At 39.7% G+C, this 16,176-nt stretch overlaps 1 protein-coding gene across 5 annotated transcripts in view; it reads right to left on the bottom strand.

Moving 5' to 3' along the window:
- LOC139409418 (exocyst complex component 2-like) overlaps positions 1-16,176 on the bottom strand; it is a 96,231-nt gene that overhangs the window by 51,201 nt on the left and 28,854 nt on the right. For all 5 annotated transcript variants that reach the window (XM_071154556.1, XM_071154558.1, XM_071154557.1 and 2 more), the window contains 2 exons: positions 4,870-4,950; positions 3,129-3,274 (listed from right to left, as the gene is read on the bottom strand). In XM_071154556.1, coding sequence (XP_071010657.1) covers positions 3,129-3,274; positions 4,870-4,950 — 227 coding nt within the window. The remainder of the gene's footprint in view (positions 1-3,128; positions 3,275-4,869; positions 4,951-16,176) is intronic.

Here is a 16,176-nt window from a genome sequence, read left to right as displayed (position 1 = left end):
AACAACATAATACTTTATGATTATAACATGTAGAGAACACAACAACATAATACTTTATGATTATAACATGTAGAAAGAACACAACAACATAATACTTTATGATTATAACATGTAGAGAACACAACAACATAATACTTTATGATTATAACATGTAGAGAACACAACAACATAATACTTTATGAATATAACATGTAGAGAACACAACAACATAATACTTTATGATTATAACATGTAGAGAACACAACAACATAATACTTTATGATTATAACATGTAGAGAACACAACAACATAATACTTTATGATTATAACATGTAGAGAACACAACAACATAATACTTTATGATTATAACATGTAGAGAACACAACAACATAATACTTTATGATTATAACATGTAGAGAACACAACAACATAATACTTTATGATTATAACATGTAGAGAACACAACAACATAATACTTTATGAATATAACATGTAGAGAACACAACAACATAATACTTTATGATTATAACATGTAGAGAACACAACAACATAATACTTTATGATTATAACATGTAGAGAACACAACAACATAATACTTTATGATTATAACATGTAGAGAACACAACAACATAATACTTTATGATTATAACATGTAGAGAACACAACAACATAATACTTTATGATTATAACATGTAGAGAACACAACAACATAATACTTTATGATTATAACATGTAGAGAACACAACAACATAATACTTTATGATTATAACATGTAGAGAGAACACAACAACATAATACTTTATGATTATAACATGTAGAGAACACAACAACATAATACTTTATGATTATAACATGTAGAGAACACAACAACATAATACTTTATGATTATAACATGTAGAGAACACAACAACATAATACTTTATGATTATAACATGTAGAGAACAACAACATAATACTTTATGATTATAACATGTAGAGAGAACACAACAACATAATACTTTATGATTATAACATGTAGAGAGAACACAACAACATAATACTTTATGATTATAACATGTAGAGAACACAACAACATAATACTTTATGATTATAACATGTAGAGAACACAACAACATAATACTTTATGATTATAACATGTAGAGAACACAACAACATAATACTTTATGATTATAACATGTAGAGAGAACACAACAACATAATACTTTATGATTATAACATGTAGAGAGAACACAACAACATAATACTTTATGATTATAACATGTAGAGAGAACACAACAACATAATACTTTATGATTATAACATGTAGAGAACACAACAACATAATACTTTATGATTATAACATGTAGAGAACACAACAACATAATACTTTATGATTATAACATGTAGAGAGAACACAACAACATAATACTTTATGATTATAACATGTAGAGAGAACACAACAACATAATACTTTATGATTATAACATGTAGAGAACACAACAACATAATACTTTATGATTATAACATGTAGAGAACACAACAACATAATACTTTATGATTATAACATGTAGAGAACACAACAACATAATACTTTATGATTATAACATGTAGAAAGAACACAACAACATAATACTTTATGAATATAACATGTAGAGAACAAAACAACATAATACTTTATGATTATAACATGTAGAGAGAACACAACAACATAATACTTTATGATTATAACATGTAGAGAACACAACAACATAATACTTTATGATTATAACATGTAGAGAACACAACAACATAATACTTTATGATTATAACATGTAGAGAGAACACAACAACATAATACTTTATGATTATAACATGTAGAGAGAACACAACAACATAATACTTTATGATTATAACATGTAGAGAACAACAACATAATACTTTATGATTATAACATGTAGAGAGAACACAACAACATAATACTTTATGAATATAACATGTAGAGAACACAACAACATAATACTTTATGATTATAACATGTAGAGAACACAACAACATAATACTTTATGATTATAACATGTAGAGAACACAACAACATAATACTTTATGATTATAACATGTAGAGAACAGAACAACATAATACTTTATGATTATAACATGTAGAGAACACAACAACATAATACTTTATGATTATAACATGTAGAGAACACAACAACATAATACTTTATGATTATAACATGTAGAGAGAACACAACAACATAATACTTTATGATTATAACATGTAGAGAACACAACAACATAATACTTTATGATTATAACATGTAGAGAACACAACAACATAATACTTTATGATTATAACATGTAGAGAACAAAACAACATAATACTTTATGATTATAACATGTAGAGAACACAACAACATAATACTTTATGATTATAACATGTAGAGAACACAACAACATAATACTTTATGATTATAACATGTAGAGAACACAACAACATAATACTTTATGATTATAACATGTAGAGAACACAACAACATAATACTTTATGATTATAACATGTAGAGAACACAACAACATAATACTTTATGATTATAACATGTAGAGAGAACACAACAACATAATACTTTATGATTATAACATGTAGAGAACAAAACAACATAATACTTTATGATTATAACATGTAGAGAACACAACAACATAATACTTTATGATTATAACATGTAGAGAACAACAACATAATACTTTATGATTATAACATGTAGAGAGAACACAACAACATAATACTTTATGATTATAACATGTAGAGAACACAACAACATAATACTTTATGATTATAACATGTAGAGAGAACACAACAACATTAAACTCTCACTGTAACAATATCACATTTGTTGAATTTTGTAACACAGAGAAAAAGCTACAGTGGACAAGAACATGTCAAGATGAGACTCTAGCATTGTAAACTGAATACACCATACACACATTCAGGCCTCTGTAGCACCACCTTCTGGATACTGTACTTAATGATGAGCGACAGATAGAGAGAGGTGTGTATGCTGTGTGTGTACATAGAAATGTGTGTGTGTGTGTGTGTTAGTGTATCTGTCTATCTGTGTGTGTATGATGGGCACCTTGTGTATGTTGCACTCTTTGTTGAGGGGCAGGTGTGTGTGTGTGTCTGTTCTGTATACCTTGTGTGTGTTTCGTTCAATGTTGAGCGGCAGGTTAAAGAGGAACTTGAAGCGCTGCAGAACATTGAGGGCGTTACGTGTTGAGTCAGCTTTATCCTTCCTCCCCAAAACCTCCTGGAACAGAGTGTCTGCTGTATCACTGGCTCCTGAGATGGGGGGAGGGGGGTAGAGAGAAGGAAGGAAAGAGAGAGAAAGGGCGAGTATCAAAAAAAAAATCAAGATTTTTTTTTCTACTAATACATATTATCTTTCAGGCGAGAATCTGATTTCCCTCTGTGGCCTGTGTGCCAGGAAGCTGTGTGCCAGGAAGCTGTGTGCCAGGAAGCTACCTGAACTAGGCAGAGGTAGAGAGAGAGAGTCAGTAAGGAGAGCATGACAGCTATCTCTCAGTCTTTCCTTCTCTCTCCCTCCCAGGGCCATTCACACACTACTCTCCGGCTTTGTGGGTGGCCTCGGATGTGCCGGCAAAAAAAGAAAAAACAAGGACTCGCTAAAATGATTTTAATCAGAAAAAGGGGTTAGCCCTCTCGCCCCCACCACACCAAATCTCAAAAGGAAAAACATTGAAACAGCGAACAGAGAAATATTTCACATTTTTCACTCCCCACTCTGGGCTCTGACTGACGAGTTGTCATGCTGTTTTGATATTTCGGGGGGATGTTTGTGATTGTGTAGACCCACTGGTGTGTGTGGTGACTGGAGGGTGGGGGAGGGGTGGCTCGGTTACTCTCGGGCTGAAGGCCCACATGTAGGGAGTTATGGAGGTGTGCGGTTGCTGAGCTCTCGGCTGTGGGCCCACATGTATGTCTGTCTGGGGCTGTGGGCCCACATGTATGTCTGTCTGGGGCTGTGGGCCCACATGTATGTCTGTCTGGGGCTGTGGGCCCACATGTATGTCTGTCTGGGGCTGTGGGCCCACATGTATGTCTGTCTGGGGCTGTGGGCCCACATGTATGTCTGTCTGGGGCTGTGGGCCCACATGTATGTCTGTCTGGGGCTGTGGGCCCACATGTATGTCTGTCTGGGGCTGTGGGCCCACATGTATGTCTGTCTGGGGCTGTGGGCCCACATGTATGTCTGTCTGGGGCTGTGGGCCCACATGCGTGTCTGTCTGGGGCTGTGGGCCCACATGCGTGTCTGTCTGGGGCTGTGGGCCCACATGCGTGTCTGTCTGGGGCTGTGGGCCCACATGCGTGTCTGTCTGGGGTTGTGGGCCCACATGTATGTCTGTCTGAGGCTGTGGGGATGAAAGCAGCGTCCGGGAGGGAGGTATATTTACCTTCAACCCTGAGGACATGTTTATTGATGCTCCATTATAAGAGTCACATTATCATGTATGAGATGGGAGACAGGGACAGAGGATCTAGCTGGAAGAGACGCTCTACAGAAAGGGAAAAACGAACACACACAACGTGGTGTGTGTGAGATAATTGGTGGGTGGCGAGGAGGCGAAACAGATTGATAGTTAAGTAGGTGGTGTTTTCTGAAGAAACTTCCTGCTAAGTGGACTTCCTATAGAGATAGAAGGTAGTCTAAACAATGTCAGCTGGGATGATGTCTGCCTTCAGATTACAATACATACTACTGATTTGACTTGACCTATGAATTGGTGTATGTTCCAACTGAGAGGTAGAGATATTAACAGAGAGTGAATAGATGGATGGATGATGGATGAATGAACAGATGGGTGGACGGATGCATATTGAAGATGTATGGATGGATAGAAAGATGGAAGGCTTACTGTTGAGGACATTCTCCAGGCGCTGTGTCATGGAGCCCTCCACCTTCTCTGTCCCATCAGACTCCAATCTCTGGTGGATCGCTGTAAAATAACAATAGTGTTTTATTCAACACCGTGACTAGCTGTCATGAATGCTACAATTATTCTGTTCAATCAAAGGAGACAAGAAAAAAATCTGAGCTCTGAATTCAGTATCAAATCACTGAATTAAAGCAGCACAGACTCAGATATAGAGACACATTGAGAAAGATAAAGAGAGATAGAGTTATTCAACTTATTTTAAGGTCTCTGTGTGTTCTGTAATCCCAGAGTGCCTCTACTGCTCAATCTAACATGCGTAATTATGAGATTCCAATTTGAGGAACTGAAGTTAAAACAATAAACAGCCTCTCTGCCCCAGTGGCTTCTGTCGGACTCTGACCACGCCCCTCTCAACCGTTCCCACGCCAACCACTGACCTGACCACAGCTACTGTAACTGATCCACTTGACCTAACCTGACTGAATTGGTACCCCCAATCAACATCCACTCCAGATCAGCATTTGATGTTCCATTGGGGGCCTTTGTAACATGCCTGGAAAATAATCTAGGTGATCCATTTTGAACATAGACTGTAGATACTGTGCACCCAAAGACCAAGAGACTCCCAGAGGAAATGTAAATCAAAATGTTTTATCAGTTGGGGGAATAATATTTGGGTGAGGAGAGCTGACTGAAAGGCACTATTTCTACTGCTGAGAGGGATGCTGCTTGTGTCAGGTTGACTATACAACACTAATGAATAAAGATCTGGGGGGGTCCACAGTCCAACATCAACACTGAGTAGGAAATAGTGCTGGTGTGGTAAGGCAAGGAGAAGTAGATGAAAGGTAGAGTGTAAAAGGTGAGAAAAGGAGAAGAAAAGGAGATAGAAGAGAGAATTGGTCTGGAGTAATTCATGTGTGTGTGTGAGAGTGAGTGAGTATCAGAGCTGCTCAAATGACTGTAGTGGGGCAGCTGGGTGCTGAGAGGGGCAGTGAGCGTTGATTGAGGGGGGAGAGGAGAGGGGCAGAGAGAAGATGGCGAGGGGGGGGGGGGGAGATGGAGAGGGGGAGAGAGAAGAGGAGAAGATGGAGGGTGGGAGAGAAGATAGAGGAGAGGAGTTGGGGAGAGAGTAGGTTGAGAGGAGAGGATGGAGGGGGGGGGGAGTAGGATTAGAGGACAGGATGGAGGGGGAGAGAAGAAAGAGGGGAGGCTAGGGTACGAGACGAGAAACACTGACACAAGAGAAAAGGGATGTCATCCCCCTTTCAAGCCCCCTTTCCTTATTCTCTGCTTTTCACCACTCACCCTCATTCGCTCCACTGAACACAACGACTGTCAGCTAAAACAGAACAAAGCGAGAGAAAAGGAACGAAGGAAGGAAAAAGAGAAAGGGGAGAGAGAGTTCTGTAAATAAATGTGGGTCCTGTTCTGAAAGACGGGAGCCTTGAGGCAGAGAGGCTGAGGTATTCCTGAACCTCACTAATCAAACATGCCATCATATCATGGCTGCCTAAATTGACACGGACATCACTGAACCAACGCAAGCAGAATGGCCAGAGGACATTCAGAGAGCCAGGGCAGGAACCATATAATTACTTAGCCTACAGACAGAAACAGGGAGACCAGAGGTTTTATGGAAGAATAATGCCATCTGCTCTGAAAAGTATAGAGTAGAGGGAAGTCTAGTGTATTGTACAAACACACACCCCCAGGGTCCTGGTTTTTGTCTCTGCGGAGACCCCCGTGCCCCCTGCCAGCTGTGTGTCCTCTCTGTCTGTCACACATACTCGCTGCCGCGGTCATGACGTCACGGCTAACCTAAACACCCCAACAGCCTCCAGATAACACACACCACACACACACACACGCGAGCGGAGGAAGAGACACAGGCAGCCCCCACTCAGCTTCCTGGAACCCATTGAAAAGAATGGATCCAAAATAAAAATACAGCCTCCCTGGGTTCTGAAGTTGGAGATGTTTTGACTCCTGACTATGCACCGGAGTTGGAGGTTCAGAGCGTCGGGAATACGGCCCTGGGAAATATGGGATTTTGGAACACGGTAGCGGTGGTCCGTTTCCTGTATCGCAGGGCCACTTCCTTTTCACACAACAATGAAAGACATCAAATTTCATAATTCTTCTGAGGCCCCCCTGCAAAAAGAAGGAACCCGGCCTCTCTGTCAATCAGTGAGCCAGTTAGTCAGTCAGCCAGGTCTCAGAAGACCCCTGTGAAACATGGTTCAGTTTGTCAGCGGATCAGCCTAACCAAACAGTTCCCAACTATGACTATGAACTATGAACCCCCTCATGCCTTTCAACAGCCTGTCTGCTCAGGGTCAAACAGAGAGTTTAGAGAACTATTCCTTCACTTCCTGTTTTACCCAGTCCCTGGTCCACTGGGTGGGTGACCCTAGACACCGAGGTCGTCTGACCTTTGACCTCAAGTAACCCCTCGATCTACCCTCCTCTTCTCTGTCACTATGTATCTACAAGTCTCAGTCTAATAGAGAAGGGGAGCCGTGTAGGAAGGGTGTAGTAAGCATGTTTAGGGAGCAACAGTTGGCTGTAGTTTCCATTCCCTAAATGGAGAGAGCTTATCACTGTCCACAACACTACACGCACTGAGGTTAGCATTTGGCCTAGCCACTGCACTAACCAAACTAGCCATAAATAGTGCTGTGGGATGAGGATGGGTGGGGTTAGCCAGTTAGTGCCTGGTGCTAAACTGTGTGTTTAAACCCAGCAGGGAAACACACACCGACATTATTACTGAGACGTCAGAGGCAAGTGCACACGCGCACACACACATTTCTGTTGGAGGAGATGAAATGAGAAGAGAGGAAGGAATGAAGAGGGCAAGACAAAAGAGACAAAGTAGAGAGTGATGATAACAGGAGAGAGAAGAGGAGAAAGAGAAGAACCTCATGGATTCTCAAAACACACCACTTGTTTAAAACATTTCTGGTAGAACAGAACTAATTTCATTTTCCAGATTTGGTCCATGCAGAGACATTCCTTCCTTATTTCCACACTGCGATCCCCACTCCCCTGCTCTCTCTTAATAATAAAACACCAGTGGCTTTTACGAGAGCCATCAATAAAATTCTCACATGCAGCCAGAAGAGAAAATAAACTGAGGAGACTAAAAATAAAAGCCATTAAATGGTGATTAAGTGAGCTGGAAGCACCACAGGCTAAACAGCTATTAGTACCGTGCCACTTTTAATGTAACACATGCTGAACACAGAGCACACACGCTCAGACGCAGACACACACGCTCAGAAGCACAGACACAGACACAGACACACACACACACACACGCTCAGACACACAGACCCTTCATTTTTAATTTCCTTTAAATGTGTACAGCAACACCTGAAGTAGAGCTAATTTAGAATGACTCAGACGACTTGCCAAACATGGAGAGAGACAGACAAAGAAAGGATTCACAGTTTTGCGGACAGCTGTGCTAACTGGACCTGGCAGTGAGCAACTGCTGGAGCCGCCAAGTGCCGTCTGGTTCAGAACAAGATGGCTGGCACATTACTAAAGCTTACCCTGACCATACCTGACTATTGTATGTAACTTGAACCATACATCAAGCTTACTATCCATACCAGAACTAGCACTGAGACATTCTCAATAACCAAAACAAACAAGGGCCTCAGATTCATCTCCCTAAAAACAGACATAATCACAGGACTATGTGCTGTAAGGTACGTCATACTCATTCCACGGAGGGCCGAGGTTCTGCGGGTTTTCGCTCCACCCTCGTACTTGATTGATGAATTAAGGTCACTAATTAGTAAGGAACTCCCCTTACCTGGTTGTCTAGGTCTTAATTGAAAGTAAAAATGTAAAACCTGCAGACACTCGGCCCTCCGTGGAATGAGCTTGACAGCCGTGCTGTAAGGAGGCAGAATATACTCTCAAACCTTTACAGTGAAGTACAGCCTAATGACACAGGTCAATTGACTTGTCATCTTATGGTCTATTGCTTCCTGGTTCACAGGCCATGAGTCCATCTGAGGGTGCATTATTTCCTGGGTCACTGAGGACACCTGCTCTTCCCATTTTGGCTCATAATGGGCACGCTCAGCAGAGTGAACGTGAGAAAGGGACTGTATTGTTCCCCTCGGTCATATTAGGGCCGTTATCATCCCTATTGCTCTGGCCTGCATTGTGTTGCCCTGCTCCGTTTATTTAGATTCAGACGCTAACAATGAAAACATTGCCTCGGATTCGGACCCCCCTGCTCCACCCGGGCACAAACATTACATACGGAAAGCAATCATAATAATGACTGAAACATATAAATAGTCAGGGGAAGTAACTGAGTGGCTATGAGGGGAATTAGAGTAAACAGACAAAAATATGACTGATAAAGTTGAACAATTGATTTGACTGAGCTACCTGGCAGAGCGACAGCAGTCAAAATGTTACCTCAGAGTTATCAGAGAGTGAATCAGAAAGGCCATGGGAGTGTGTGTGCGTCTGTTTGGGTATACATGTGTGTGTATGCGTGTGCATATGTCTCAGTGTGTATGTTAGTTGGTGTGTGTGTATTTGTGTAATGAACGGTTCTAATAGGAAAGCAGTACAGAACTAGATGGCCCTGCTACAGGCAGCACTGTGATTGACATGTGAGAGCTGATGCCGTTTTAATGAAGATGTTGTGGTTGGCTAGCGCAACTGTGGTACACTGTGGTGGAGTGGTGCTCTGCTCACACACACATGCCTCTTTAATCAACCACTGCTAGACCACACTGCGTGACCGTGTGCATGCCCAAATCCTGTGCCCCAGCACATTGACTCTGCACCGGTATCCCCTGCATATAGCCTCATTACTGTTATTTTACTGTTAACTTTCATTATTTGATATTTTTCTATTTTCTATTTGTAATATTTTATTTAAGCAAATACATTAACACTTATTTTTCTTAAAACTGCATTGTTGGTTAAGGGCTTGTATAAGTAAGCATTTCCCTGCTGTGTTCGGCATATGTGACAAATAAAATTGGATTTGATTTACACACACAACAGGAAAACCCAGGAGCTGCAGAGACGTGGTCATAGGCACACAAACACACCCCAGAATCACACACACTTTTCAGAAAACACACCAGGCAATAAACACCCACATACACACAAACCTAGAGGCCAGCTTCCACACGTCCATCAGAGTTCTGAGGAATGGTCAGGAAGTCCTTAGATTACATGCTCACTGTTAAACACCACACTAATGATATCCCAAACCATACCTGTCTTATTCTAACTCCCACTGTAATACACCACACTAATGATATCCCAAACCATACCTGTCTTATTCTAACTCCCACTGTAATACACCACACTAATGATATCCCAAACCATACCTGTCTTATTCTAACTCACACTGTAAAACACCACACTAATGATATCTCAAACCATACATGTCTTATTCTAACTCCCACTATAATACACCACACTAATGATATCCCAAACCATACCTGTCTTATTCTAACTCCCACTGTAATACACCACACTAATGATATCTCAAACCATACCTGTCTTATTCTAACTCCCACTGTAATACACCACACTAATGATATCCCAAACCATACCTGTCTTATTCTAACTCCTGTCTTATTCTAACTCCCACTGTAATACACCACACTAATGATATCCCAAACCATACCTGTCTTATTCTAACTCCTGTCTTATTCTAACTCCCACTGTAATACACCACACTAATGATATCCCAAACCATACCTGTCTTATTCTAACTCCTGTCTTATTCTAACTCCCACTGTAAAACACCACACTAATGATATCTCAAACCATACCTGTCTTATTCTAACTCCCACTGTAATACACCACACTAATGATATCTCAAACCATACCTGTCTTATTCTAACTCCCACTGTAATACACCACACTAATGATATCCCAAACCATACCTGTCTTATTCTAACTCCTGTCTTATTCTAACTCCCACTGTAATACACCACACTAATGATATCCCAAACCATACCTGTCTTATTCTAACTCCTGTCTTATTCTAACTCCCACTGTAAAACACCACACTAATGATATCCCAAACCATACCTGTCTTATTCTAACTCCTGTCTTATTCTAACTCCCACTGTAATACACCACACTAATGATATCTCAAACCATACCTGTCTTATTCTAACTCCTGTCTTATTCTAACTCCCACTGTAATACACCACACTAATGATATCCCAAACCATACCTGTCTTATTCTAACTCCCACTGTAAAACACCACACTAATGATATCCCAAACCATACCTGTCTTATTCTAACTCCCACTGTAATACACCACACTAATGATATCCCAAACCATACCTGTCTTATTCTAACTCCCACTGTAATACACCACACTAATGATATCCCAAACCATACCTGTCTTATTCTAACTCCTGTCTTATTCTAACTCCCACTGTAATACACCACACTAATGATATACCAAACCATACCTGTCTTATTCTAACTCCCACTGTAATACACCACACTAATGATATCCCAAACCATACCTATCTTATTCTAACTCCCACTATAAAACACCACACTAATGATATACCAAACCATACCTGTCTTATTCTAACTCCTGTCTTATTCTAACTCCCACTGTAATACACCACACTAATGATATCCCAAACCATACCTGTCTTATTCTAACTCCCACTATAAAACACCAGACTAATGATATCCCAAACCATACCTGTCTTATTCTAACTCCCACTGTAAAACACCACACTAATGATATCCCAAACCATACCTGTCTTATCCTAACTCCCACTGTAATACACCACACTAATGATATCCCAAACCATACCTGTCTTATTCTAACTCCCACTGTAATACACCACACTAATGATATCTCAAACCATACCTGTCTTATTCTAACTCCCACTGTAATACACCACACTAATGATATCCCAAACCATACCTGTCTTATTCTAACTCCCACTGTAATACACCACACTAATGATATCCCAAACCATACCTGTCTTATTCTAACTCCCACTGTAATACACCACACTAATGATATCCCAAACCATACCTGTCTTATTCTAACTCCCACTGTAATACACCACACTAATGATATCCCAAACCATACCTGTCTTATTCTAACTCCCACTGTAATACACCACACTAATGATATCCCAAACCATACCTGTCTTATTCTAACTCCCACTGTAATACACCACACTAATGATATCTCAAACCATACCGGTCTTATTCTAACTCCTGTCTTATTCTAACTCCCACTGTAATACACCACACTAATGATATCTCAAACCATACCTGTCTTATTCTAACTCCCACTGTAAAACACCACACTAATGATATCCCAAACCATACCTGTCTTATTCTAACTCCCACTGTTAAACACCACACTAATGATATCTCAAACCATACCTGTCTTATTCTAACTCCCACTGTAAAACACCACACTAATGATATCCCAAACCACACCTGTCTTATTCTAACTCCCACTGTAATACACCACACTAATGATATACCAAACCATACCTGTCTTATTCTAACTCCCACTGTAATACACCACACTAATGATATCTCAAACCATACCGGTCTTATTCTAACTCCTGTCTTATTCTAACTCCCACTATAATACACCACACTAATGATATCCCAAACCACACCTGTCTTATTCTAACTCCCACTGTAATACACCACACTAATGATATCCCAAACCATACCTGTCTTATTCTAACTCCCACTGTAATACACCACACTAATGATATCTCAAACCATACCTGTCTTATTCTAACTCCCACTGTAATACACCACACTAATGATATCTCAAACCATACCTGTCTTATTCTAACTCCCACTGTAAAACACCACACTAATGATATCCCAAACCATACCTGTCTTATTCTAACTCCCACTGTAATACACCACACTAATGATATCCCAAACCATACCTGTCTTATTCTAACTCCCACTGTAATACACCACACTAATGATATCCCAAACCATACCTGTCTTATTCTAACTCCCACTATAAAACACCACACTAATGATATACCAAACCATACCTGTCTTATTCTAACTCCTGTCTTATTCTAACTCCCACTGTAATACACCACACTAATGATATACCAAACCATACCTGTCTTATTCTAACTCCCACTGTAATACACCACACTAATGATATCTCAAACCATACCGGTCTTATTCTAACTCCTGTCTTATTCTAACTCCCACTATAATACACCACACTAATGATATCCCAAACCACACCTGTCTTATTCTAACTCCCACTGTAAAACACCACACTAATGATATCTCAAATCATACCTGTCTTATTCTAACTCCACTGTAATACACCACACTAATGATATCCCAAACCATACCTGTCTTATTCTAACTCCCACTGTAAAACACCACACTAATGATATCCCAAACCATACCTGTCTTATTCTAACTCCCACTGTAATACACCACACTAATGATATACCAAACCATACCTGTCTTATTCTAACTCCCACTGTAATACACCACACTAATGATATCCCAAACCATACCTGTCTTATTCTAACTCCCACTATAAAACACCAGACTAATGATATCCCAAACCATACCTGTCTTATTCTAACTCCCACTGTAATACACCACACTAATGATATACCAAACCATACCTGTCTTATTCTAACTCCCACTGTAATACACCACACTAATGATATCCCAAACCATACCTGTCTTATTCTAACTCCCACTGTAATACACCACACTAATGATATCTCAAACCATACCGGTCTTATTCTAACTCCTGTCTTATTCTAACTCCCACTATAATACACCACACTAATGATATCCCAAACCACACCTGTCTTATTCTAACTCCCACTATAAAACACCACACTAATGATATCTCAAACCATACCTGTCTTATTCTAACTCCTGTCTTATTCTAACTCCCACTGTAAAACACCACACTAATGATATCTCAAACCATACCTGTCTTATTCTAACTCCCACTGTAATACACCACACTAATGATATCCCAAACCATACCTGTCTTATTCTAACTCCCACTGTAATACACCACACTAATGATATCCCAAACCATACCTGTCTTATTCTAACTCCCACTGTAATACACCACACTAATGATATCCCAAACCATACCTGTCTTATTCTAACTCCCACTGTAAAACACCACACTAATGATATCCCAAACCATACCTGTCTTATTCTAACTCCCACTGTAATACACCACACTAATGATATCTCAAACCATACCTGTCTTATTCTAACTCCCACTGTAATACACCACACTAATGATATCCCAAACCATACCTGTCTTATTCTAACTCCCACTGTAATACACCACACTAATGATATCCCAAACTATACCTGTCTTATTCTAACTCCCACTGTAATACACCACACTAATGATATCCCAAACCATACCTGTCTTATTCTAACTCCCACTGTAATACACCACACTAATGATATCCCAAACCATACCTGTCTTATTCTAACTCCCACTGTAATACACCACACTAATGATATCCCAAACCATACCTGTCTTATTCTAACTCCCACTGTAATACACCACACTAATGATATCCCAAACCATACCTGTCTTATTCTAACTCCCACTGTAAAACACCACACTAATGATATCTCAAACCATACCTGTCTTATTCTAACTCCCACTGTAATACACCACACTAATGATATCCCAAACCATACCTGTCTTATTCTAACTCCCACTGTAATACACCACACTAATGATATCCCAAACCATACCTGTCTTATTCTAACTCCCACTGTAAAACACCACACTAATGATATCCCAAACCATACCTGTCTTATTCTAACTCCTGTCTTATTCTAACTCCCACTGTAATACACCACACTAATGATATCCCAAACCATACCTGTCTTATTCTAACTCCCAATGTAATACACCACACTAATGATATCTCAAACCATACCGGTCTTATTCTAACTCCTGTCTTATTCTAACTCCCACTATAATACACCACACTAATGATATCCCAAACCACACCTGTCTTATTCTAACTCCCACTGTAAAACACCACACTAATGATATCTCAAACCATACCTGTCTTATTCTAACTCCCACTATAAAACACCACACTAATGATATCCCAAACCATACCTGTCTTATTCTAACTCCCACTGTAATACACCACACTAATGATATCTCAAACCATACCTGTCTTATTCTAACTCCCACTGTAATACACCACACTAATGATATCTCAAACCATACCGGTCTTATTCTAACTCCCACTGTAATACACCACACTAATGATATCTCAAACCATACCTGTCTTATTCTAACTCCCACTGTAATACACCACACTAATGATATCTCAAACCATACCTGTCTTATTCTAACTCCCACTGTAAAACACCACACTAATGATATCCCAAACCATATCTGTCTTATTCTAACTCCTGTCTTATTCTAACTCCCACTGTAATACACCACACTAATGATATCCCAAACCATACCTGTCTTATTCTAACTCCCACTGTAATACACCACACTAATGATATCCCAAACCATACCTGTCTTATTCTAACTCCCACTGTAAAACACCACACTAATGATATCCCAAACCATACCTGTCTTATTCTAACTCCCACTGTAATACACCACACTAATGATATCCCAAACCATACCTGTCTTATTCTAACTCCCACTGTAATACACCACACTAATGATATCCCAAACCATACCTGTCTTATTCTAACTCCCACTGTAATACACCACACTAATGATATCCCAAACCATACCTGTCTTATTCTAACTCCCACTGTAATACACCACACTAATGATATCCCAAACCATACCTGTCTTATTCTAACTCCCACTGTAATACACCACACTAATGATATCCCAAACCATACCTGTCTTATTCTAACTCCCACTGTAATACACCACACTAATGATATCCCAAACCATACCTGTCTTATTCTAACTCCCAATGTAATACACCACACTAATGATATCTCAAACCATACCGGTCTTATTCTAACTCCTGTCTTATTCTAACTCCCACTATAATACACCACACTAATGATATCCCAAACCACACCTGTCTTATTCTAACTCCCACTGTAAAACACCACACTAATGATATCTCAAACCATACCTGTCTTATTCTAACTCCCACTATAAAACACCACACTAATGATATCCCAAACCATACCTGTCTTATTCTAACTCCCACTGTAATACACCACACTAATGATATCTCAAACCATAC

Source organism: Oncorhynchus clarkii, chromosome 5 (assembly GCF_045791955.1).
Source record: "Oncorhynchus clarkii lewisi isolate Uvic-CL-2024 chromosome 5, UVic_Ocla_1.0, whole genome shotgun sequence".
Lineage (NCBI taxonomy): Eukaryota > Metazoa > Chordata > Actinopteri > Salmoniformes > Salmonidae > Oncorhynchus > Oncorhynchus clarkii.
This window is presented reverse-complemented; position numbering and strand designations above follow the sequence as displayed.